The sequence below is a fragment of the Blennius ocellaris genome (assembly GCF_963422515.1).
Source record: "Blennius ocellaris genome assembly, chromosome: 17".
NCBI lineage: Eukaryota > Metazoa > Chordata > Actinopteri > Blenniiformes > Blenniidae > Blennius > Blennius ocellaris.
Genome location: NC_137666.1, coordinates 8385657 through 8412181, shown reverse-complemented (window position 1 = coordinate 8412181; position 26525 = coordinate 8385657). Strand labels below are relative to the sequence as shown.

Below are 26525 nucleotides of genomic sequence, written 5' to 3'. Positions count from 1 at the left end.
CAAATTGGTGTCATTTATGGGGAGGGGTGTTACAAATTTAGCTTTGACAAGACGAAAACTTAAATTCCTCTTCGTCAGCTTTCTGTCTGTGTGCGTAGCGTTACAGCTGGACAGGTTCTGTTTATCTGCCTCATATCACTCAAACCAGAAAATGAAAAGAGATCGACTGTGACCAGGAGTGTGGGTAGTAGTAGTGGTCGTAGTAGGGGTTTTGGGCTGTTTCCTCATTTACTGTCCCCTCCACTACCCTCCAAACAGCACCCACCGTCGTCTTCCCAATGTGTCACATTTGAAAAGAGCAGCGAGCCCTTGCCACTGCTGCTGGAAGATTTCCTCATTCTGTGGCACCCTGATAAGCCGTGACTTACTTCCTCCGAGTGGGTCAGGGAAACTCGGAGATGCACAAGCGTGTATTGCCTTTTGTAATTACATCTGCTTCACTGCACTGTTTCTGGTCCCCTCACTCTCTTCTTCCAAACCAAAAAAAAAAAATCATGGGTGTGAGTGCCTCGCATGCATCTGCGAATGAACTGAGGAAGATGGTTTGTGTGTGTGTGTGTGTGTGTGTGTGTGTGTGTGTGTGTGTGTGTGTGTGTGTGTGTGTGTGTGTGTGTGTGTGTGTGTGTGTGTGTGTGTGTGTGTGTGTGTGTGTGTATGGCTGAACCAGCACAATCCCTGTACACACATCTACAGCTAGTTTTCTTACATCCAAGCAAACAACATTAAATGTAAGAAAGGTTTTTTTTTCTTCTTCCCTCCCGAGTACATAGACCTCGGTATATTCTCTCCATCCATTGCTGTGCCACCTTCCACTGGCTGTAATGGTTCCCCCATTGTGACTCCATACACTTCTATTCAGGCTGTAGAATTTATTTTTTTACATTTTGTCACTTTAATAAAGCACTGTGCCGACTAAACAATCTTCACACACGGCATTCTGCTGAAAAGAGATTTTAAGAGACATCGGTTTGTTTCTACTTAGACCCCTCAGAGTAGGACTGATTACCAGAACAACATAAAATAGATCAACTTTGTATTTTTTTTGTCATTTACTGTTGTTCAATTACCTCAACACTGTTGCAACACTTGAAACATCTCTTATTATAAACGTATCTTATTATAAAGCACTACAGTTATGCTTGGCATTATAAAAATTCATCTGTGTCACTGATCTCGAACTTAAACTGTGTTGCCAGGAAGCCTGATGACTATGGCTGACTGTGCAGAAACAGTTGCTTCTGGCTCCATTTGGAGGAAATTGTTCCTCTTGGGAAAGTTTGGTAATCTTATTATTGCACACAAAGTGACTTTTATCCCATCTGGAGTCCTTTTTTTTTCTCCTTCTCGGTACTCTTACATTAATAACACTCCATCCATCTTCTTTACCATTACATTCAACTCAGGGTCGCAGAGCGCTGGAGCCGATCCCAGTTGACTATGGACGAAGACAGGCTTCAGCCTGCCGAGGTCACCAGGAAACATCAGGACAAACATAGACAGACGATCACACACCGTCACACCTACCACCTATGGCCAAATTAGCGAGACGAATGCTTGACAAAAGCTCAAATGCTTGTTTTTGGACTGTGGCAGAAAAGCTGTGAAATATCAACGCGCTTCAGATGCACTTTTGTCTTGGATTAGAGTTTCTGTTTGGCTCAGCACAAGAATCATGTGACAGGTTCAAAGTCTCACATCTGCTGCACCTGTAACCAAACACACTGTTTTGTTGGCTTCTGCATCGCTGTGGCAGGATCCCAGCCTCAAGGGCGGTAAGGTAATTGTAAACCAGATCTTCAACTGGAGTTTCATTGCCTGGATTTTGCATACCACAGTGACTTGATTCATTATTGCAGAAGGCAATGGGATGTTGTGGAAGGTGATCATAAAGACACCAGAATACTTCTATCTTCTTTTCCATATCATAGTTTGGTGATGATTGAAACAGGTTGACTTGAACACAAGACTCAACCCTTAAAGCTCGGCATGAGTTTACACCGACACTATTGATATTGGACCTGTGACTCAACATTAATGAACGTCTCTGCAATGAATTCCAGGTCCTTTGTTGCTTGTGCAATCAGTTTTCACAGGGAGAGCAGACCTGTACATTCAGCCACAAATGTTATTATACACCGATTGATTTTATACGGAACAATTATTGTGTGTTACAGCTGCTCAGTTCCAACCAGTGTGTAACCACAAAAACAACAATGTGCAATACACACCAAACTTTCACAAATATCCCCTCACAGGCTGGCAAAATGATAGCTGATATAGAAATAACAAGGACAAAACACAACACAACACAACGTGGATGTGAATAGAGCAGCGAAATGACTGTCTCCATTCAAAAAGGAAAGAAAAAAACATGCAGGATTTGTATCGTTAATTTGTTTAAAAACTAGCAACAATTAGATTTGTGTGTGTGTGTGTGTGTGTGTGTGTGTGTGTGTGTGTGTGTGTGTGTGTGTGTGTGTGCGTGTGTGCGCGCGCTCTCATCTGCTACCTGCCTACATTCTCTATTTTCTATTTTTATCCGTGCCTGTACCTGTGAATTTATGCAATTACATATTTTGCCCATTCCAAAGCTGTTTTGCACGATACCTGTCAAGTAACTACATCAGATTTTGTTTGTGGACATTTAAAAGACAAGACGACAACAACAGCCATGTGTTTTTCTTTAGACTTTGTATCTAAGACGACCTCACTTGTTCAGACCTATTTCTTGGGGGGAATAAAAAAAACCTTGTCTTATATTCAGTCCAATATAGTAGACATCCACCCGCTCACTAATAAGCGCTTGAAATATTAGTTGGTCAAACTAATCAATGTTTTATTCATGTTGTGCAGCCACCCACAAGGGAAGGTCTGCTTTCTTTTTTTTGATCTTTAAAATGAAAAGGAAGCAGCATATAGGCTACGTTAAAAAAAACAAAAACAATAAAAAGCTTATGCATACACCACCGGCGCATTGTGCAAGCACATTAAATGGAAGGACGGGTGCTGCTAGTGGTGTTATGGTGTTAGCCCCCTCTGGGCCTTTTTACACAGTTTATCTGGAGAAGCTGTGATTCCTCCCATTTGGATGATAAATCGACAATGACTGCACAGGATAGGCTTCAAATTAGTCACCAAAAACATGTCTCATCAGTACAAACAACATGAGGTATGAGAGTAACTGAAATCCAGAAAATTTGTGACCAATCTGTGCAAAAAAATGTAACGAGTTTAATTTTTCACAGTATTCTATAAATGTCTAATAGTCACATAAGTGTTAATAGAGACACAAATAAATAATGTTGCATGTCTTATATGTTAAATCATTCCATCTGAACCTCTGATATCCATCTGAACCTCTTCAAGTAATGAAATATTTATTGGCATTAAGGGTGAATCGTGTAACTGTAATCAATCAGGGAGTTTGTAACATGTAGCGCTTTGTATTACATGATAGTCTTGACGTAGCTCTCGGTTTCAAAAAGGTTAATGACCTTGACTCTAGGTTCTTATTTCTCCAGTTAAGAATAGGTGAGGCAGCTTAGAATGAGTGCACTTGACTGAATGAACGTCATTGTTACACCACGGACATGTTATCCAATCTCGAGTGTCTCTGTTTAACAGATTTAGATCAGATTTCATGAATAAATAAATCTTAACTTACATTTCCTATCGCTAACACCTGGACACTGTGTCACAATCAGGATTGGACTTTTATCTTAAACTGTGACAGGAGTTACAATGTCTGAGATGCAATCTATTCCTGTGTGTCTTTCAGCCCCTCGATCTTGTATATTTCTTCATTGCAGTTTGGGGGAGTAGAGCGGAATTGAGTCATTTCACTGAGCTGTGCTTTGCTTTACATTCAGTTATTCGCCTGATTATCAGAAGCTCATGGTCAGACTGTACTGAAACATGACTCTTGCAGTAGTAGTCGCAGTAATTGCAAGGCAACGTGTGCTCATAATCATGCATCACTACATTTTCTCTGACATTTCAAAAGCTGCCTTTCATCCCACTCATGAGGCCCAGCGTGTAGAGCGCATTAGTCAACTCTCTGAAACTATTCCCTTCTTTAAATTCAGTCTTTTTGTCAAAGGTCTCAAGTGAAAGTGCTGAAACATGTGGCTGAAAGATGCTATTGATATGAAACAATAATAGCTTTCTATGTCACAGATTTGTTTGCGTGTGTGTGTGTCTGTATTTGTGTGTGTATGTGGGTATAAGGACATGGCTTCATGGTCTTAAATGACCACCCATTTCCATGCTATTTAGCATCCCACCCAGCCATGTTTATATCCGAAGGACCATCAGCTGTCATTCATAACTTCAAAGGTTGCTTCCACATCGCTTAACAAAGAGCTCCGGCCCGACTCCACTACTGACCCCTAACAAACTGCTCGGATGGTGCAAGCAAGGCCCCCCTTCCCACATGAAGTGCCTCAATTCTCCTTTTCACCGCTTTTATTGACTCAGTCAGTTTACCACAGCTTTTGGAGTCACGTCTCTTTGTCTGCTTTGTCGACAGCCCTTCACAGAGTGGCTTCGGTTATGACTCCTGCTGGACAAATTTGTTCCCAGTGATGCTGTCGTGCATGGTGCCTTATCAATCTCCCGGCTCTCCTGGATTAGGTTTAAATAAAACACAGCGGTCCCACTCGACGTTTAGGTTTGACTTTTATCTTTTTTCTCGGCCCTTTTCACCTCCCTTTTGTCTCACCTCGATACCAGCAGAAAATAGATGAATGGGCTCTAATTTGCGAGATTGAATAGACGGTCACAATGTGTGTTTGGCTACTTTTCTTTTTTTTTTCCCCCTTTAAGTCATTTATTCATTAATTTCTGCTTTCTTTCTTACCACGTCTCCTGCTTTTTCTTTCTTGTCTGGTTTACCCTTTACTTACCCTTCCCACTCCCTTTCTGTCCCCTCCACCCTTACAGCCTTGGTAGCTCTGTGTAGTCCAGGCCCTCTTTGATCTGTAGTCCAGAACACAGGATGAGAGTTATCCACTGGCAACAACAAGAACATCCCATTAGGAGCTGGACAGAGCTTTGACAGACACTCTGCTGCCACTGGTCCTCCTGCTGCTGCTGCTGCTGCTGCTTAGCCCTAATAGCACACTGCCTGCTGGCACTGATGCTGCCGAGTCTCACTGCTTCCGCCGAGCTCAGGGTGGGCATTACTGGCTCAGCACACTTGAAGTGCAAGCTCAGAGTGAGGCTCACTTGTTGAACTCTAAAATCTCAAAAATGCATCTCTTTGTTATTTATTTTCAGTTTGTCAGGGAGTTGCCACCCTCTGGTGTTTGTGTCACTGTGATTCTGGTTGGCTGCCTGGCTGATCAAGGTGCCTTTGATTTAGGCAGGCGCCATCTGATGCAAGAGATGTTTCCTTCAGAAAAGTCTTTGCAGTCAACATTTTAGTTTGAGCTCAGGGTATTCACCTGTGGATGAAGTTTGCAAAGGTTGTCACAAAGAGGAAGTTATTGGTTCATGTTGGTAAACAGATTATATCAATTAATTCAGAAGAAATACAGAAATGTTTTTTCTTTTTCTTTTTAATTCTAATGGAGTTGCTCTGCTGCCATTGTGAGGAGGACGATGCGCCTTCTTTCAATGCCTGTTATCGGAGCACTGGGCCACAGCCAACTAAGATCTGATTTCTTGGGTTTCTCTCAGTTTTAAAGCACCTCGAACTGACTGTGTTGTATGTGATGCTATATAAATAAAGTTGTATAGAATTTTATTGAATCGATGAACGAATTGGCCAACACAGTACTTGCACTCATCAACCCAACATATTGTAAGACTTATTGAGGTGAGGACTGCTGTGTTTAAAGCAGTTGATTGTGTGTGCATGTGTATATGTATATATGCATACATGCAGAATATGTATTTATCTTGATTTTTATTTTTCACCCCAGTGTCTTCTGATGCACATAAAGAATGTCCCACGTGCCGGTGAGGCTGCCTAGTTATCTGCAACACGCCGAGCATTTGTCTTGGTCTCTATTGTTTTGGCTTCATGCACAAAATCAATGGCGCTCATTCATCACATGCTCATTGAAAATGAGCATATTTGTTTGAACATTTGCGGCGATATTTCAGTGTGGTGTGTAGCAGAGGAGCAAGATTTATCTAAAAACTGCAGGCAGTAGATGCTACAGTCACGGTGTTTGCCTGCTGAAAAAGCATTATTTGTGTCCCCTGCCTTATCTCCTCTCCCCATCTGACATGTATAAATCATAGACACATATAAAAATATGCCAGTAATTAATGCATGCATAACACCCACTGCAGTCACAGAAATCACGCACGCAGTCACGTACAGAAATTCTCTCTGTGGTTTCTGTTTCCGTCACAAACAACCAGTGATGGATAGGCCCTTTCCATTTTAAACAGGGAGAAAACACATGCCCCCGGGGACCCTTGTGTGTGGAAGTACTTTGAAGTGTCCACATTTAATTCTTCTGTATGATAAATGAGAGGAGAGCTGCAGTCGTAGCCTGTGAGGAAAAGCTCTGCTTGCTCAACAAGGGGAGCGGTAACAAATGTAGCGATAGCTGATAAGCTGACTGTGTCTCTTGCTCCTGCTTGTTGTTCTGCTCCCTGCAGACCCCCACAGCCAGATAACAAATCCATCCTATCAATCAAACCCATCAATGGCTGGCTGCAGATTAGAGACAGTGATTTTGGGGCTGATTGGAGGGGAAATGCTGATTACACCTCCCTCTCTCTGACTTGATTACACTCTGCCTGTGTGTTGTCAAGCTCGGCTGCCGAGCTCTAATCCCTGGAAGCTAAACGCAGACGCCGTGGCTCCTGCGCGCGGAGGAAACAGACCCGATCCAACCGCTGCCTGGCAAACTATGACTTATATTACCATTGGTAGGCCATTTAAATAACTGGTATAGACCATCAGAGTGTGCCCATCACTCAACACTTGAGCAAGTGTACCTTCGTTACGCTGTACAAAACTCAACAAAACTCGAGCAATCAATTTTCTTTCCAAGAGAACTTTTGGCTTCTTTTGGCTGCTGCTACGTCCCTCGTCTCCTGTTTCCCTCCACTGTTTTGGCCTACTTCCATCACAGTGGCAGAGGGCATAGTACAACACACACGCAGACACAGTCAGAAGCACACACAAGGAGTGAGCGGAGTCCTAATCGAAGCTTTATTTAGCTGCCTCACCTTTAAAACTGGAGCAGGTTCCAAACAGTCCCTTCTGCACCCACTTCAGCTTGCTCTAACATCACATCCCTCTATTCCTCTGCTCCTCCAGCAGTCCTCCATCACTCCTTGTTTACTTTCCTTTACAATCACTGCAGCCGGAGAGGCTCTGCTGTATTTCAGCAGGAAGAGCCTGCTGTAGTCTGGGCGAGCAGAGGCCACAAGCATATAAACAAACAAATCCATTGACAGACACTACCGACTTTTTACAAGTTTAAGATGTGTGTTGCAAATTAATTGGTTTTTACTCGCTTTCTTGTTTGTAGAGGAATAACTGTGATGATTTTCTCAGCGCTAGTACAAGACCAAACCAAATGCATTCTTTGTTCCTTATGTAAACTCGGGAACAGAAGAAAAAAATAGTTAGTAATGACTTTGCTGATGACAGTTGACAGTTGATGCCAGCAAGGGGGACCTCTTCAGAATTTTCTACTTACATGCAACAAGTCACATGGTGGTTTTTGTATGAATTTGAGTTTTCTTCTACTGTACGCTTTTATTCAGGAAAGTATAAATTGCTCTTCCATGTGGGGTTTGCGACACCCACCAGGATTTTTCTTCACCTGTAATAGCAGCTTTAACAGCAGCTCTATCTCAATATGCACACTGTCTACAGGGTCGCTCTTTCAATTATTCTGGCTAATGTTTGTTGCTCTAATAACACCTTCCTGCTTTAATCCTCAGCACACCATTTGAGACTGCTGGCATGACTGTGTACCTAAATAAAATTCTTTTTTTTCTTCTTCTTCTTTTTGCAGTTGCGTGTGTGCGTGCGTGCGTGTTTGTGGAAATGAGACGTAGGTTCACATAAAATTCATAACTGTCTGTGTCCTGGTTTTGAACTATCTTTGAAGCCACAAAATTGTCTCATCCAGCGTGTGTTAGGTATCATTTCAATTGACACCATGCACTCTGCTACTAGTGCTTTGAATTGAGCATACTTGCATGCTTGTTAGATGGAAACAGCTGTCAGGGGAGATAGCGAGAGTGACTCACTCCTCTTTCCCTCACTTATCGTTTGCCTATTCCAGTCTTGCTCCTCTCATTGTGACCTCTGAGAAAGTCAAAATGTTCTCTCGCTTTTTTTCCTGCATTTTTCTTCTTTCTTTTCCACATTCACAGTGTGTGCACACAGCACTGTGACTGATTTGGGGAAATATTGCGGCCACAGGTGTGCCGTGCACCTGTGGCACCGTCGGAAGCGGGGTTGGATTAGTATGAATAAATGATTAGCTTGCCTTGTGTGGAGTGTGCTCATGACAGTTTCTGGAATTCTTGAGGAGCTCTTCCGCAGAAGCTTCTGTCAAAAGAAAATTGAAACCCGCGTGCAGAAGGTGAAGCCTCTCTGTAAACGAATAAATTGCATCTTGAATCAGCCACAGAGGAGTTTTTCTCCCCCCTTCAGCCCAGTTTAGTTGACAATAAAAATCATATTTATATATCTGCTTGTTTCGGAGAATAACACAGTAAAGTCCAGCCATTATTCACAGTCGTGTTATTAGATGTCAGCACACATTTCCCCGAAACGAACCAAATGCTGAATGGTTTGTCCTGAGTGCACCGCAGTGAAAGTGGATCACTGGGAAAAGTTAGCAGCTCCCTGCTGTGAAGGTGCGCACCAGCTGCCATTTTATAGGGTTTTTCTAACTCAGCAACTTTAACAGAAAGTTGGAAAGGTTTCATGCTCACTTTGGTTGTTGCAGCACTTTGCAATATGCAGTGTTGTCCTTTTAGAGGTACACTGGAAAATATCATGCCTCCGAAATGGAAATGAATAGTTTTCTTATTCACTATTTTGTTTACTTTATGTTGATATTCATCAGTGGAGTTCAGTCCTTCACATGGTGGTTCAAGTGGAGGCATTTGCCCCGAATATCTCCTGGCAGTTTGCATGTTGGTCACTCTTGTCTGTCTTGTACTGTTAATCATGTGACGCACTGCTGCTTTATTCACAATGTAAGACGTCCTGATAAATGATTCTTCAGCAACAATAACAACTGGGAGATTAGATGTGATATTCCTGTCCTTGCAGTCGACATCACCACAAATATAATTTGACCCGATATTCTTTGACTCAAGAAAATAGAAGCTGATGTCCACTCAGTGGATAGGAGTCATTCTAATCAGGATTACACTGACAGTGTCTCAATTGTTTTGATTGCTGACAAGACAAAGGAGCATAATGAAGACGCATGAGGGTGAGATAAGAAGAAAAAAAAAAAATATTCCAACCAACCCAAACCATGGACTTAAACCTGCTCAACCCAACATGACAGAAACGTTTTGTCACTGTACTTTAATTTCTCATCATCGTGCCAGAATATTTGCTTTGCTTCCTGTAAAATGAGATGTTTCCATGTAGCTTCAAATTGCCGGACAGTCTGTGGTGCATGATGTTTCCAGTGGAGCAACATGCCGACTGTTGACATTTGCAGTCTGACATCCAACCGTCATGTACAGAACATTTCCAGGAGAAACGGGTCAAATCACAGTGCAGTGTCAACATACTAACTTGCAGTCAGAGTTTTCAGAAATTGACATGGCTGCATAGTTACACCATGAAGACAAACTCCCACTGACTGTCGTGGTATGTAGTTATTTTTAGTGAATGTTGGATCATGCTTGCCTCCTCAAACACCATTGGTTCAAAACCCAACTAAGCACATCTTCTTTCCTGAATGAAACAGTGACCAACACTGTTGGTCAGTATCTTTTAAGGCCCTTTACTGTACATTTACTGCTGAACTAATGGGTGTTTTTTTTGGCCACAGTGGCTGTGCGACAAATGACTCATCGTGTGTCATAGTGTGAGTGGAAGCCTATTCTCTTCTCTGAGCTGAAATAATTGAGAGTGGCTCATCTGCCAGCTCATCCTAACAGAGAAAACCTGCGCTGGTGTCAAAGAGAGAGCAGAATCCAGGTCAAGTCATTATGTCATCATCAGTTAAAATAGCATCTTTGTCAAACTACGGCGATGAAAGATGATCGCCACCTGATCTGAGAGACGGGCTCTCTGCAGGCTACCGAGGTATGATAGCAAAGTCTGTCCTCTGTTCCGCTTTAAAGGTCCAACCAAGCAGCAGTCACAGCAGCAATGTGACATTTTTGTGACGGAGACTGAGGATGTGGGTGTGGAATAGTAGTCTTCATTATCATTACTTTTTTTTTTTTTCGTGGTTTTCACATTGGCAGGAGCCAGTCGATAAGAAAGACAGTGTTACCACGGAACATTGAGAAACACTATTTTGTTTGTGTGAGTGGAAAATAGCTTTCAAGTTACTTACAACTGAAAGTATAGTAGGTTGTTTGGATTTGTCACACAAAAACGTTGATCCAGGCAGGGCAAATTGACAATTATCCATCCATTTTTCGTGAAATTTCACGTTTATTGTCTATGGCTTATATTGTAAGAGGGGCTAACCACTTACTCGCTGAAGTAGGATGAGATTTTTTTTTACTACCAACTGCTTGGAGTCAAATTTTCTGTGGTAATCCACTTGGACTTTTTCCTTAAATGCCACATATTGTATTATCAGCACAGATGGGTAAGTTACTAAAAATGTATATTTCAATAAATGCTACTTATTTAAAAACTGATGTACTCTAATGGGAATATTCTTAAACAAAGAGAAAAAAGTAGTTACTACATCAGTTCCAAATCCAATTTCAGATATGTTATTTTAGTCATTTTACACTATTCCGTCATTATTTTTGTCCAGTTTTTTTGAACTGCAAATACTCCACTTCACAAAAGGGGGACATTTCAGGAGGCATGCAGCACTTGGCATAACACTTGGTTTTTGGCACAGTGGAGGCAGACTAACATCAGCTAAACACCTAAATGAACAGCCAAGCCATAGACTGTTACAATAGCTTGTTACTTTCTGACACATTAATCCCAACACTAATTCTGGATGACAGTAGTGAGCTGATGGCTGTTGATGTGTTTTCATTTTCATTTAATTTTGGGCATTTTTCCCCTCAACATTGACCAACACTGGCCAATTTGCATACTTGACATTACATTGCCAGGTCTGCAATGCAATGACTGCAGACGTGACATTTAGTAGAGTTGATGTAATAGTTTGACCTAATTGGTTGCTCAGATGTGGCCCATTGAATGTAAAGTGGTGAAGGACAGGTAGGTTCACCCCGACCAACTGTTTTGCCAGCCACATTCTTCAAGAGGCAGGAGTGACTGGAAACTGATAGTGGCAGCGAGTTTTAAGAAATGGAAACCGCACACATTTTTTTTTTTTTATCTCCTTGATTTTTGCAGTTTCTTTTTACAAGGTGACACGAGATCAGATTGTTGCACCAAATCACATTTGATGTTGTCCACAGGAGAAAACGACAGACGTGCAATCAAACTTCCCCCTTTGCTGCTTCTTTTTTGTTGTTGTTTTTTTTCATTCTGTCACTGTCACTGTGCATTTAAACCTCCATATGATTTTAACCTTGTGGGTTTTTTTTTTAGCGTACATGAATCACACCACCCTGGAAAGATAGCCTGTGGCTTAATATATCTGTGTATTCACAGGCTACATATGGCAGTGAGTGAGACACATATCCATCCACCTGCACATATATCCCCCACACACACACACAAAATCATCTCCAGGTTTTATGTATTTAAAGTGGCAACCTGCTGTTTTCATTCCTCTTGGTCTCCTGTGCCTGTCAGGGGCCTCTGATACTGCTGTTTAATGAGCAGAGGCTCTCCTCACACTCGCTCCTCATCTAGTCTGCTTCTGTTGCTCGGTGTCTGCTGTTGCAGTGCTGACCAGGGGAGACATGCAGGTCTGAGTCCCAGGGCTAATTGCTGCTACTGGGCTGATAGTCTTTCTGTGCTCAACTCTCATTGACTCCACGGACTCCAGGGGGATTCCCACAGGCACCCAAAGACAAACAAACCTGGGCGGACAATCGATAACGGATGCAAGAGTTACCGCTCAGCACAGTTGCTGATTAAGATTCTTTGTGAATGCGCGAGCGAGTGTGTGTGTGTGTGAGTGTGTGAGATTGTGTGTACGTACATGAGCAGCGTGCATTGAAAAGTGTGAGCATGCGAAAGCGTTTGCTGATTGTTCCCACTCTGTCGCCGCTAACTGGAATCTTCAGTCAGTCCTGAGGTGCTTGTTTCTGTGATTTTGATTATGAGCATCAGACTTCGGAGTCATCCTGACAGCAGCATCACTTTAATGAATCCAGGCAATTATTCATCCAACATCTTCGCTTTGCAGCTCGGCATCTGATGACATAGGCGCTGAGACTTTGGGGAGGTTTAGACTTCATAGTTCTTCCAAAGTGAGGGTGTAGGGTTCCAAAGACCTGATCACCATCTTGTCACGCTTTAATAAAATGAGGCCTTTTGACTGGGAGCATCTTTCACACTCTGCCCCACCCCCAATCACTGCAACGTACAGGGAGTAATAAATCAGGCCTGCCAGTGGCTGGCAGAGGGTAGATTCTTCAGCTTGTATGTTAAAACATTTGAAAAAAAAATACCAGTAATGCCAAATGATACTCAAGGCTTTCGCTTGGAAATCTTACTTTCAGTCAGCAGCGTTCAATACCTGCACTTGTTCCACTGATGGCCTGGCATTGTCGCTCACTTTATCATTTAAATTTTACATTCACCTCAAAATTATATATGTATATATTGTTGGTCTTTCAGCTGCTCCTTTCACCACAGTGGATTATTTGCCGGCACTAAACAATATCTTCTGTCACCTCCACTGTTACACCAACTATCTCAGATAAAAGGTGAGAGCTGCTTTGGTTGGCATCACATCCAGCTCTATGTTTTAACATAATGAACAAAATGACATTTTTCAGATTTTCAGTTGGGTGTAAATGAAAGTGCTTCGTTCTTGTCATTATTCCTTCGTAGAATGTTTATAGAACCGTTATTACAGTTTATAGTGGTTCAAATTCCCAAATATATTATTATTATTTTATTTCAGTGGCCCAATGAAAGAAGACAGCCAACAGCAGTGTGTCTCCATGTAACACTGACTGCCACTGGGTAGCAAACAAGCCGATGATGATGTTGTGTCATCTCTTCTCCCCTCGCCCCTTTGTATCCCTCCATCACCTCTCGTCGCATTCTCTCTGTGCTTATGTTTGCTTTTGTTCTTGTCTCCAGTCGGCCTGACTCACAATGATGATCTTGACCGAGTGCAGGGAAAGGTCAAGGTTGGCCAGCAAATTGCCTCAAAGCAATCAGCCTTGTCTCTCTGTGCTAACAGTGTGAGGTCTCTGTCTCTGTCGCCATCTTAGCATCGCTCCATCTTTAGTCGCTCCTCTTCCATCTCTGTGTTTACCCGGGTGGTAGAGGGACGTGTGTCAGGGGGGAATGGCAGAAAGAGTTGTGGGAGTGGGGTGCAGCGGTGCAGTGGTGCAGGGGTGGACAGGGGGGGTCCATCCCGCTCTGAAGCCTTCAGATCTGGCCGACAGTTGGGTGAGGGTCGGCAACTTGAAAGCACTTTGTGTCAGTGGTGGGTGACATTTTAGTACAGGATAGCGTGACCCAGCAGGCTGGATTTGCGTGTGCGTGCATGTGTGTGTGGGTGCCCTTATGTATAAAATATACTTCTTTATTTGTGCAGACAAGACAAAGGCTCCTCATAGCTTCAAGTTGTCCTCTTGCCCTCAAGTACTTCTGCAGAGTCGGAGCTGTTTGTGCACCGGGGGAACCGCCTTTCATTACACGAGGAACACAACTGCTAACCTCATGCTCAACAATAGTGCCACTGGGATCGCCACAGCTGATACTCCTGATATAAATACACACTCAGTAACTAGATCCACTGCATGAGCCGCGGCATGTCATGTACCATTTCATATTATTTTCAGGACACACACACACACACACACACACACACACACACACACACACACACACACACACACACACACACACACACACTCACACACACACACACACACACACACACACACACACACACACACACACACACACACACACACACACACACACACACACACACACACACACACATGCACATACACTGGGTGGCTCAAGGACAGTTTCCTTTGGGTCAGCTGTGCATTCCAGCCCAGTGTGCCAGAGCGGCTTTAACTCTGATGGTGTCTCACACATGAAAGGCTTTGTTTTAATGTGTCATAGGGGTGCACACACACACACACACACACACACACACACACACACACACACACACACACACACACACACACACACACACACACACACACACACACACACACACACACACACACACACACACAGGCAGCAAAGCTAACATCAAAGTGTGCCTGTGGCCTCTAACTGGACAAATGTCTTCATCCACCACCTGATTGTGATTCTGTCCTGTAAATGGTGTAAACAGGTGTGAACATGTAAGCCCACAAGATGCCACATGCCACTGCGTCATGATCTCCCAAACAGGTGTCCCCCGACCTTTGTGTGTATGTGTGTGTGAGGGTGAGTGTTTACCATGAGGGTTATTAAATGGCTTCACGATGAGCTTTTGCGGCCAAGTCAACGAGGAAGAGCAAGAGTGTTGATCTAAGAAGTATTTTTGGGGGCAAAACCTAATTTGTTCAAAAACACAAGATTCGGCTGTATGATTTGCCCTCTGTGTGTTGGTGTGTGTGACTGCTCTTTGTATTTGTATGCACAGATAAAGGTGTTAGCCTGAAGGTGATCGAGTGGGTAGGGCGAGAGACCCATGCCTCTTGTTAATGTCTCTATCAACAACTGTGTTATAAAAAAAAAAGAAAAAAGCCTGTTGGGAAAAGATAGAAACTTTCTTACCTTCTCTCTTTGTCAGTCTCTTTGTATAAATGAGCAACTAATAATTCCTCTAATTGAAATGTGTGATGTTTTGATCCTCAGGTGGACATTGACACGCTGGATTACTACCATATCCTGCCGCTCTTCTTCGATGGCTTATGTGAGACTGCTCATCCATACGAGGTCTTCGCCCGCCAGGGGGTCCACGACCTGCTGGACCATGGAGGCTCCAAGATCCTGCCTGTCATTCCCCAGCTCATCATCCCCATCAGGAGTAAGTGTAGCAGGTTGTCCAAGCTCACGGTTTGCAAATCACACCGAACAGAGCCGCTCTCCCAAGCGACTCTCCACGTGTATTGACGGTGTTTTACTTTGACGGTGTTTCCCTTGCTACCTAAAGAGAAATGTGTGAAGATTTCACGACTGACGAAAACCTACAAACTCCAAATGAAATATACTGTGCAATCACTGAGTTTCACAGTGAAAGTGTTGCAACTATTTAGTGGCTGTGCTTCTGTTCCAAATCCAAGGTTGTGGGTTCAGTCCTCCGTCTCACCCTGTCCTTATGTCTAAATGTCCTTGAGCAAGACACCGGACCTCGAATTGCTTTTAAGAGTGTGTCAGTGTGCTTATAAATATGGTGACCGTGTCTATCGGTGTAAAGCACAGTGTAAAGTCAATATACCATTTCTTAGCTTCTCCAACAACACACCCCTATAATATTGTTCCTTTTTGAATGATTGACAACTAGAAAAATCCTCCCAGACATTAATTGCAACTTTAGTAAATGTCTCTGCTTGCTACGACATCATTCCTCGCAGTTTTGAAGGCAATATAATTCACTCTCCGGAGTAGGATGTATTTCCCTCTGCTAACATTTGTGGGATGAGCAGCAGAACTGAAGACTTGGATTGCACCCGTGGAAAAATGAGCCAAATCTTCTCTGCCCATGTTTAAATGGCTTTTTCCTGAATATTTGTGGGATCAGTTTGTTCATGCTGTTGCGAACAGAGTTACAAATCCAACCACATTGGCTGAATTTAGACAAATGCTGGTTGCAAAATGGGCTCGTTTCCATCATGAGGACGAGGTGCTGGGCTGCTATGGATCCGTGTTTGGTTTTTGTCACATGCTACTCAGTTGCCAATTATATAAAGTGATAATTTGCCATTTTGACTTGTTTCTTTAGATTTAAATGTTCCAACGGCAGAATAATCTGACTGGCACTGACTAAGATCTGTCCGATGCTCCAGGGATACAATCCCACAAATGTATGAAATCTGTATTTTAATACCCTGGCTGTCCATTGGTATAAAATTCACACAACAAAGAAAAGTTCTACCAAACAATTGTATTGTGTTACTTGCATATATGTCATGGAATAATTACAATAAATGACTTTCATCAGACAACCTTGCATAGGTAGTAAAATGCAGTTAAAATAGACGAACGGGAATTACCACAAAACGCCTCACCTGTCCTACCCCGTTCCTCTGAAGCAGATTCTAACATTAGCGTGCGAGTGGTCCTGATGTGAAGCCCTAATTTGGTTTAGCAGTTGTACTGTACCTATTATTACATCAACCCTCAGGGCGAAGTGTCCTTGTTTTTGCGGTTCCCGGAAGAAGCCGTCCCTCCAAACACGCCTGTTAATCCACCATGAATGTGGTGACATGCTGCGTTTAACTGCGTCGCCGCGCTGCACCTCCTTACCTTCCAATCCTGCCACTTTTGCATGAACACACGTTGGTGCATGCACGCACGGCGGCAGATAGAGGTGGGCGGAAAGGTCGTGGAGTGGTCCATGACTTCAAAAATAGACGCCAGAACTTAGCGTGACGCGGATGAGACAGGTTTGACAAATACGAGGAAAGACGAGTTCCTGGAATAGAAAGCGTGGCTTTTGTTGGAAAAATTTTTATCGCATGCATAGACACACAGCCTCTCACAGACACACACACACACACACACACACACACACACACACACACACACACACACACACACACACACACACACACACACACACACACACACACGCTCACACAAGCTGTCTTTTGTTCGGCGCCACAGCCAACTGGGGTGTCAGTTTCAAAGTGGGAGCCTTTAAGTGGCGCCCAGTGCGGCTGCGGTAGTGTACATGTCATGGGCAGTTGGCTGGTGGCGTGTACGTGTATTTGAAACGTGTGTGTGTGTGTCTCCTGTGTATGTGTGTGTGGGTGTTGGATGTCTGTGGAGGCAGAGGGGCGTAACGGCCAACATGAGGCAGGAGACCCAGAGACACGGTGACAGACTGACCCTGGCTATGAGTCACATCGAGCACTCACCGTGACACATCACACAGTTTCGCATGCCCGAATTCCATGCCTGCATGAGTAGTTTTTAACTTATGCTCATAAAATCATTACTGCCCAAACAATGCATTTTGTTCACTCCCCGGAACTTTCAGATGTGTCGTTGAAATATTGAAATGGCACTGTCCACTCTCTGAACACACAACTTTAGCGTATTTACAGCATACTTTACGAGTTCGACCCCTTCAGCAGTCTTGCTGGTTTTGCCTTTGCGAGGCCGGACCAAAAGGTGATGCTTGTGCTTCTCATGAAAAACACACATTTCCCCCTGATAATGGAATTTTAAATGGCCTGCTCCTTATTAACTTTTTGGTTTATTAAAAAATCAGGCCTGTTTTGCCATCCACTAGGCAGAGCCGCCAGTCCGTGTCTCTGTTGCAGATTAATTACTTTTCTATGGAATCGGGGAAAAAGAAGGGATGGCAGAAAAGAGGAAGAAAGTAAAAAGCCGTCTGCTGAAGTTTAAAATGGCAAGATATATATTTTTCCTGCCCGACGCTAATACATCTTCAGTGTGGCTGGCAGGCTCTTATCTGCAGAGCGACTGAGCCACGTCAGGCCCCGGTGAATTTTGATGATGACTGCAGGTCACCCAATGAGAATACACAATGAGTAAGACTGTCTGACGCTGAAGCCCAAGCCCTGTCCTCTGTGACTTAAAGCCTGAACTCTTTACTACGATAAACCATGTTCCCTTCGCCCCCTTCAGAAGGACTCCCGTGCAGCCAAGGTATAAATCAGGATTAAAATGCTAATGGACGACACATTCTTAAGTTTTTTTTTTTTTTTTATTTGTGGCTTTCACACACTTGAGGCTTTCCTGTGCTCGTCTGCGTTTGCTCCAGTAATGTGTTTTTTCAGCCAAACGGTTCCAAGGTGACTTAAAAGCAGGTAAAATATTAGCAGACGGCATGTTGTTTGGGTTTGCCTGCTTCCCTAAATAGGGAAGTAGATTCACAGCCATGCCTGCATTGAGCCTCGCTTGATTGGCATAACATTTGTTCAGCTTTGAAGCGAAATGAGACTTTCATTACTGAACGATCCGCGGTTACATCTCTGCACAGGAACATCTTCTTCTGATCTGAAAAGTGTATTTATACACCGCGCGAGAACAATTTGCCGCGAAACTCTCGGAGGTGTCAGCCTACCTCTGACATTTCTCAGGAAGCGGAATACAAGGTCACCATTGTTTTATTTTCGTACTGAATATGAAACAGGGCCTAGTATGAATAGATGATTACTTTATTCAGATTTGTCCGAGCACAGGTTTTTAAACCAGCATTACTATATCGGGGTCCTCGTCTGTCTGCTTTCTCCCTCGTTCTTTTAATTTTTTTTCCAGTTTCCCTTTTTTTTTTTTTTTTTCCCCCCCTCGACAAGGCGAGAGTGGCGATGAATAATTGAACAGTCCCGCGGTCCAAATGTCACAGCAGGGAAAATTGTTTGCGCTGGCTCGTAATTAGAATTTCATTGTTTGTTATGTAGGTTTGAAATTCCTGTCATTCCACATTCCACCTTATCTGGGTGATGGCAGATATCTCCGCGCTTGTCTGTCTGGGCAGACGATAAGACAGAGATGTTGAGATGGCGTAAAACACAATACACTTGCTCATTCAGCATCATTGCCACTGCTGGTCCTCTGTATTGGCACTCACACACACACACACACACACACACACACACACACACACACACACACACACACACACACACACACACACACCACACACACACACACCCACACACACACACACACACACACACACACACACACACACTCACACACGCACACACACACGTACACACTTACACAAGCATTGTTACTGAGACAAAGTCCTGCCTGGCCAAACTTGTCCTGCCTTCAGATGGACTAACAGCAGTGATCCTGGTTCACTCAGTTAAATGTATGAATTCGGTATCCAAAACCCCCTTTTAACCTTTTACCCGCTCGCTATTTGTGACACTCTCCCACGTTGTGTAACTCCACTCATATTGTTGTTGCTGCCACATTGAGGACAGTCTGTGCTCCTGGCCGACGTTGACATTTCATCTCGCTGTTTTCATACGTGTGTGTAATGGGTGACTAGCGTGTGTGAGAGGGGCGACTGCTTTGCATTTAAGCTGTTTCAACACAGGCTGTGTGCTGTTCTCTTGGTGCTCTGATGCTTAATGATGTTTGTGTGTTGCCGTTGCTGCTCTTTTTCCCACTCAGTGAGTCTTCTGTCAGTCTGACTGTGGTGCTAAAAATGAGTATTGTGTTAGGATGCTCTTTATTTACACAGGGTGTTTGATAATGGGAAGAATAAGATCCACTTTTTGAATAAAGTTTTCATATTTCTATAGCTGTACTTGTCATTCATCAATCTTCCGTATTGTTGGATGCTTGGACAATTAATTTATCATAACTGTAACATGATATGCATGTCTTTACGCTGTGGGAAGAAACAAGAACGCATCAGGAAAACCCATGTGGGCACATTGAGAACATTAAAAATATATAGAGAAAGTAACTCAACCCCAGTGTGATGTGGGAGTGGTAACCAACTGTGCTCTCCAAAGGTGGTCAATTATTTTGGAATTTCTTTTAAATGCTCATCAAGAAAAAGCCAGAGATGTTTTGTGGAAAGTTTAAGAAGACTTTAGATTGTTCAGGGAGTAAACACTTTTAAACCAGCTCCAAAATCAAAAGAATGTGGATAACCGCAGATACTTTTTGTTACGTCCACCGATGTTTGGTTCTGGATGAGAGCTGTTTCTCTCTCTTTCATTTCTTTCTTTCTTTCTCTCTCTCTCTCGCTCGTTCATTCGCTCTCAACACCTCACACCTGCAGTCCATCAAACACTCAGGAAGAACTTAACTACCTGCTTCTTGCTGTTTGGCCGCCGGGCTGCCTGTCAGGCTGCTGTGCTCTGCTGACTACAGTGATGAGCTCTGAGAACTGTGTTTGGTTTATTTTTTTATAGTGGGAACTCTGTGTTTGATGTTTGTGGATGAGGAAGCTTGTTGGGATCCTCCACCTTCTTTATACAGGTATTCACCCTTTGTTGACTCTATAATGAGAACTGTTCATTCTTGTAGCAGCTTTTTTTTTGTGGGGGTTAGATCAATCTTTTCTACTAGTGTTGGTAGACAGTCACATCTTGTTTTTTGTTTGTAGATTAGTTTCTGAACTTGGTAGTTCTATAGTTGAGTCACCCAGAATAGCAATCCAATGTGGTCTGTTCAATATGAATTTACGCCACTTGCCATTGTTTGTGTTTTTAGCATGTTGTTCTCTGCGTGCACCTGTATGTGGTGTCATTACAAAAACGGCCTGCTGCAGGCTCACGACTTGTCGTCATTTTTAAATGCAAAGCTTTTTCAAAACGCAAACACAAAATCGACACACACTCACTTGAAACGTTAACGGGGCCTTAGCCTTAGGAAGAGGACACTCGTGAATCTGTATTCAATAGTCATATCTTTGGGGTGAATATACATATTGTTCTCTTTCCTGTGCATTAGGGTTTTTTTTCTTCTTTCTAACTTGCAGTTAATAAGTAGCACAATCACAGGTAGTGATGTGACAATATCAAAGTATCACTTCAAGGTTATTACTCAATCCACCACAAGCTGGATTGCATTTATATGTGTCTGAAATGAATGTTTTTCAAAAATATTTCAGGGGTAGTCGCTATCACTGCTGCCCACCTCACTTTAACGTCCACCAGACTCACTTTAGAATCCCGCCATCTCTCTGCAGTTACCAAGGCTAGTTATCAATAGATATAACTGGCTGGTGATGTCATCCTTTAACTTTAAAGGCAACTAAAATTTTACTAAGGGCTCTGCACACATTCCGTTCACATGACACTATATAATTTTCCAAATATTCTCATATGCACATATTTAACACAATATTGTTATTTAATGCTACAAAAATATCATCACTACTGGTGTGTTTTAACAGCTCTAATCACAAGTGCTTATCACTGTTCAGTTTGAAAAGATTAACTTGTTACCAACTATTTATTTTCACACCAAGTGACTACGAAGTTCCATAGGATACTGATAAATAATAATGCAAAAATGATGCCTTTAAATTGAAACATTGTGTAAACGGGGCTTTAGTGAAAGTAGATCTCTGACTTTGTTTAATTTTATACCACAGTCTAAAAACATGATTTGACTCTATGTGACCAAGCAGTCCGCTGGGATCGGCTCCAGTACCCTGCAACTTTGAGTTAAATAAAGTGTTATAAACGATGAATGGCTGTGCGATATTGATGTCTGCCTTGTACTGTAAGGCCAATTTGCAACTTTAAGTATTATTTTCCCTTTTTACTTTTTTCACTTTTGATTTCATGAAAGGTTAGGTTTTCTCCATCAGTACAATACTCCTCAAAAGTCACTCATCATTTTTTTTTTTTTTTTTTTTTACCTTTGTTTATTCTTTTTTGCTTGTGTCTATCAACTGGTGTCTGAGTGTCTTGACTCTCTGTCACTGTTTGCTTTCGACTCTTTCTTTTGAAATACTTTTCATTTTTGTTTGTAGGAGCTCGGTGACAAAACAGGCACTGTGATGCCATTATCTCCCTCTTTTTCTTGAAGCAAGCATCAAATGACAGTCAAAGGTTTTCTAAAGAGACAAAGCAGTTTTTGTGACACGAGGTATGCTGTTTTTAGCTGCACAAAGGGAATTACCAGCAGCCGTGCCGGGGATCACGTGTGCGAACTAAAAAAAAAACCAACAAAAAAAACTCAAATAAAACAAGAAGTAGGAAAATATGTCAGTCCCAGTCACTAATCACTAGTTATTTTCCAACCTTTTGCTCTGTCTGTCACATCTCTTTATCTCTGTTTGACGTTGTGTCTTTTGTTGTTTTCCCACTTCCCTTTTTCTCCCCTGTATTTGTCTCTCTTGATCTCCCCAGCCCTCCATCTCTCTCACCATCCTTCCCTTTTGTTCTCTCTATCAATGGGAGATGGAGTTAAGTGCAGCTGTAGGCCAAATAGCCCAGTGATTGGCTCTCACTTACTCTGCCTCCCCAGTGCATTTGAAATCACTGATTGCGGACAAGCTAGTCTAAATCAAAGCCCAGCTTTAAAGGAAATGCTTTTAAGGAGAAAGTAGCATATGGGGGTTAAATTGTAGGTGTATTTTGGTCATGTCCACTAAGCCCACTTTTATGTACCATATAATTGCAGACATTGGAGTCGTTCTACTTTCACTTTACCTCCACTGGCAATAACAAAGAACCTGGAAATCCACTCTGCATCCCAGAGGCTGTTTCAGCAACTTGCTGTTTAGTTATTTGGTACAGCACATTTCTTTTGTGGATGTTTTTACTGAAACTTTCTTAGCAATGAATCAGGTCCTTCCGCATTATTCTATACGTTTTGTTTAAAAAGTCTGTGTTCAGTCCGTGTGAAATGGAGACTTTTCAGATATGACTTTCAGAGTGTATATTAGAAACAATCCTAACATTAATCCTTTTCTATGTAAGCAGGGAAAGCTCAGCTTTTCTAAAACAGTGGGCGCTGCACATGTGAGCCACAGTTGTAGTAAATAGTTGAACACACGTGTTCACATTGACAATAATTGAGTACATTTTGTGCTGCCCACTCTTTTAATTTCAAGGTCCTTCTCCAATAAACTGTGATTTTTTAAATATTTTTTTTTACAACACCATCATCTGCATCATATCTCGTTCACACACCAGATACTGAGTCCAGTACAACGAAGAATGACTTCAAAGGCTTGAATGTTTACTTTGTACTGTGCTCTATATGAATTAATCTGGGTGTAGTTTGAAGATTAAACTTTGTTTATTTACAAGAGAGGTCTGAAGGTCATATGTTGTGTCCAGTGTCGCGTTCCGAGCTTGCTTCCGGTTTACTTTCAGTCTTTGTTACAAACTGAGTGACCACTTGTCTTTGCAAACAATTTTAAATGATATTCATTCGTGTCAGTATTCCTGATGCATGTTGGTTATCTTGCTCCCCAGATGCCCTGAATACAAGGAACAAGAAAGTGATGTGCACCACCATTAAAGTTCTGCAGCATCTGGTCATGTCTGGTGACAAGGTGGGGGAGGCTTTGGTTCCTTACTTCAGGCAGATCCTCCACATTTTCAACCTCTTCAAGAACGACAAAAGTGAGTCCCTTCTGTAGTGTTTTGTAAAGAGAGAGGCAGTTGTGTGGGATTGTGTCTCCATTTCTTTGTGCTTCCTGTCCAAGTTCTGACCTTGATGGTTTGGGACCAGCAGTGTGAAAACTTCTTTTAGGTGACGCTTGGTGATTCCAGGCAGGGAAATGCTATGCAATGTTTTAGTCTTTTTTTTTTTTTTTTTTTTTTTTACTGGCACATCATAGGCAGAAATATTCACTTTCCTACCTTTTCTTTGCTGCGGATTACATCTGTGCCCCTGTCCCTGAATCTTTCTTTTTTTTTTACTTTTACTTCCTCTGCTTCCTCTTAAGCACCCACTTGACAAAGAAGCTCAATTTTGTCTTCTCTGCTGTCAGTCAGGCCACACTGTGCGGGCTGTTGAGGAGGAGACTTTGTCCTTGCTCTTTCTGAAAGCCTCCACCTGGGTGACACCAGGATCTGGAGAGATTGGCATCAGATAGGCAGGGCTCTTTGTGTGGTTGTGTCAAAGCACTTAGCATGGTGTGACATGATGTGGGCCCATTGACAGCTTAGAGGCACAACTAGTCCTGGATGCCACACAGTCAGTAGGATGTGGAGAGTGACATTGTGAATCAATCATTTAAACACAAGCTTTAACAGGAGAAAACACGGGGCTTTAGTCTCTTAATCAATATCCAATTTGAATCTCTTGTCTTTTTAATTCGTTTACATTATCTGTCACTATTTGCTGAGGTCTAAAAAAAGAAGGAAGCGAGCCGAGAGAGATAACGTGGAAAGACAAAGGACGGAAAAGAAAAGCTTGCCTTATTAGCGCATGGCCTTATGCAAATCTCCTCTGCAAATTAGCTGTCAAATCAATCCCCGAAAATGTTTTGAAGCGTGAGTTTCCTCCTCCACAGCACAGGCTGAGGATCTGGCCGGTGAACCCCACCGGGGATGGTCTTCTTTCAACTTGCTAGTTACCATGCCGGCCTGTCTACCTGCCTGCCGGTTTGTCTGTCGTCCTCTGGCGAGCATCGATTAAACCCGAGCCAACCTCTCACCTGGCAGACATCCCTGCTATTGACCTCTCCCTGAGAGACCCGTCTGGGCCAGAGAGGGGTCCGTACAGCTGCCGAGGCAGACGACCCATTCTGCTAAACAAGGAGCGCGTTTCCTGCGCAGCACTTTGGAGGTCTGCAGTTGAATTTATCGCTTTGTGAAGTTTTCCTTGAGTTGAGGGTGAGAATATAAGTTGTCGTTTTAGTTCTTCAATACATACAGATGGATAATTTGATGATTTCTTTTTTTTTTTTTTTGTATTTTCCATCTCAATGCGAAGCTTCCTCTTTAAATAAGCTGTCAATACACGCTGTGCTTCACCTATTACTAACTCCCTGCCAGCAGAGAAAGTTACCACTTCAAACAGTAAGATTAGATTCTTCTTCTTTTTGGAAACCAACACTGTGAACAAGAAACTCTGCGTGGGATTTTTTTTTTCTTTCATGTTGTTCTCTCACACTCGTGCACTGGCTCTTTGTGTCTCTGTCGCCTCTGTTTTATGTCTTGTTTTCTATCGATATCAAAGCCTTCATTGAAGTCCATCTAATATCTAATATTGCTCATACAAACACCTCATGGGCCGACCCGCACTCTGTTGGCTGTCTCAAACAGCGCCAGCACGCTGCCTCGAGCAGACAGGCGTGATCATTGTGTTTAATACAGTAGAAGACACAGAGGACTGTCGACTAGTGTGTGGTAACATCTCCCTTTGGCTCTCCCACACTGTAACTCATAGAGCTCGCATGGCATGCCTCTTATCTCCTCAGCCACAACGGGGCTACTGTCCGGTATGCGCCAAGTGTGTGTGTGTGTGTGTGTGTGTGTGTGTGTGTGTGTGTGTGTGTGTGTGTGTGTGTGTGTGTGTGTGTGTGTGTGTGTGTGTGTGTGTGTGTGTGTGTGTGTGTGTGTGTGTGTGTGTGTGTGTGTGTGTGTGTGTGCGTGCGCGTCTCGACAATTGTGTACATCTGTCATGAATAGATCTGTTGTGTCCCATATTCAGCTGTTGGCTTCAGTGCCGATGAAGGCCCGAGCTTTCTGTCTCCATCTCTCCCCGTTCACTGTTGCTGTTGTTGGCCTGCCAGCCCCAGGCACATAATACTCCAGTCATTCGCTACACACTCACACACACAGACAAGACTCGCATCTACCGCTGCACACTGTCCCAGTTGAGGCTGCGCAACCTGACTCTGTCCCTGTCTCCCCGGTTGTTGGAGCTGTGAATCAATAGGCTGACAGGCACCGCTGCAGGGTCAGGGCTACTGTTAGATATCGCCAGCATCTCATCATGGGACAGATCCCCTAGGCTGTGTTCACACGCTCCCGTTGTGTCACTCCCGCTCTGAGACAGGGTTGTGACCTGTTAAATTGGTCTGTATACAGGCCTTATCTGAACCACTTGTCCAAGGTCAGGGCTGGCCATCTCCAGAATGGACCCTCATAGGCCCTTTCACCCCGAACACCGGACCTCTGACCAAATGGATGACATCACAAAGCTCATGCGCCCCCTTTTTGGGGTATAGGCCCCCCCCCCCCCCCAAAGTACTTGTTCCATTGTTCAAAGGGAGAGAAAAAAAAATACTTTTTACTGCAGGCAGCTGGCTGCCATTCTCACCGCTGTCACAGTAATGCGTCATTTTGAAGAACATAATAATGAGCAATCACATAGTATCACCGTCCTTGATGTCCCCCTTTGTCTTCTGAATCAGCTCTCGGCTTCTGTTTGGTTTGTTCCTTTTGTGCATCAACCTGTGTACGCGCGTGATTGTGGACGTGCGCGCCGCAATACGTCTACGAGTGACAGTGTTGAGGGCAGTTCAGGAATTCCTCAAATATGATTTGCACGGCTCTCTTGTTTACTTGCGGTGATGAATCTCATCCCTAATGAAATGCAACAACGTTCCTTAAGAAGGAGAGATGTGCTCTGTCATCCAGCAAATTCCTCTTCTTAGCCCGACGGAGAAAAGTCGTCTACTGTATGTCGTGTC

General features: G+C 43.2%; 1 protein-coding gene across 1 annotated transcript in view; it reads left to right on the top strand.

Moving 5' to 3' along the window:
* pacrg (PARK2 co-regulated) overlaps positions 1-26525 on the top strand; it is a gene marked incomplete at both ends in the record, with an annotated part of 136939 nt that overhangs the window by 55568 nt on the left and 54846 nt on the right. The window contains 2 exons of the mRNA XM_080513386.1: positions 15113-15284; positions 23353-23502. Coding sequence (XP_080369512.1) covers positions 15113-15284; positions 23353-23502 — 322 coding nt within the window. The remainder of the gene's footprint in view (positions 1-15112; positions 15285-23352; positions 23503-26525) is intronic.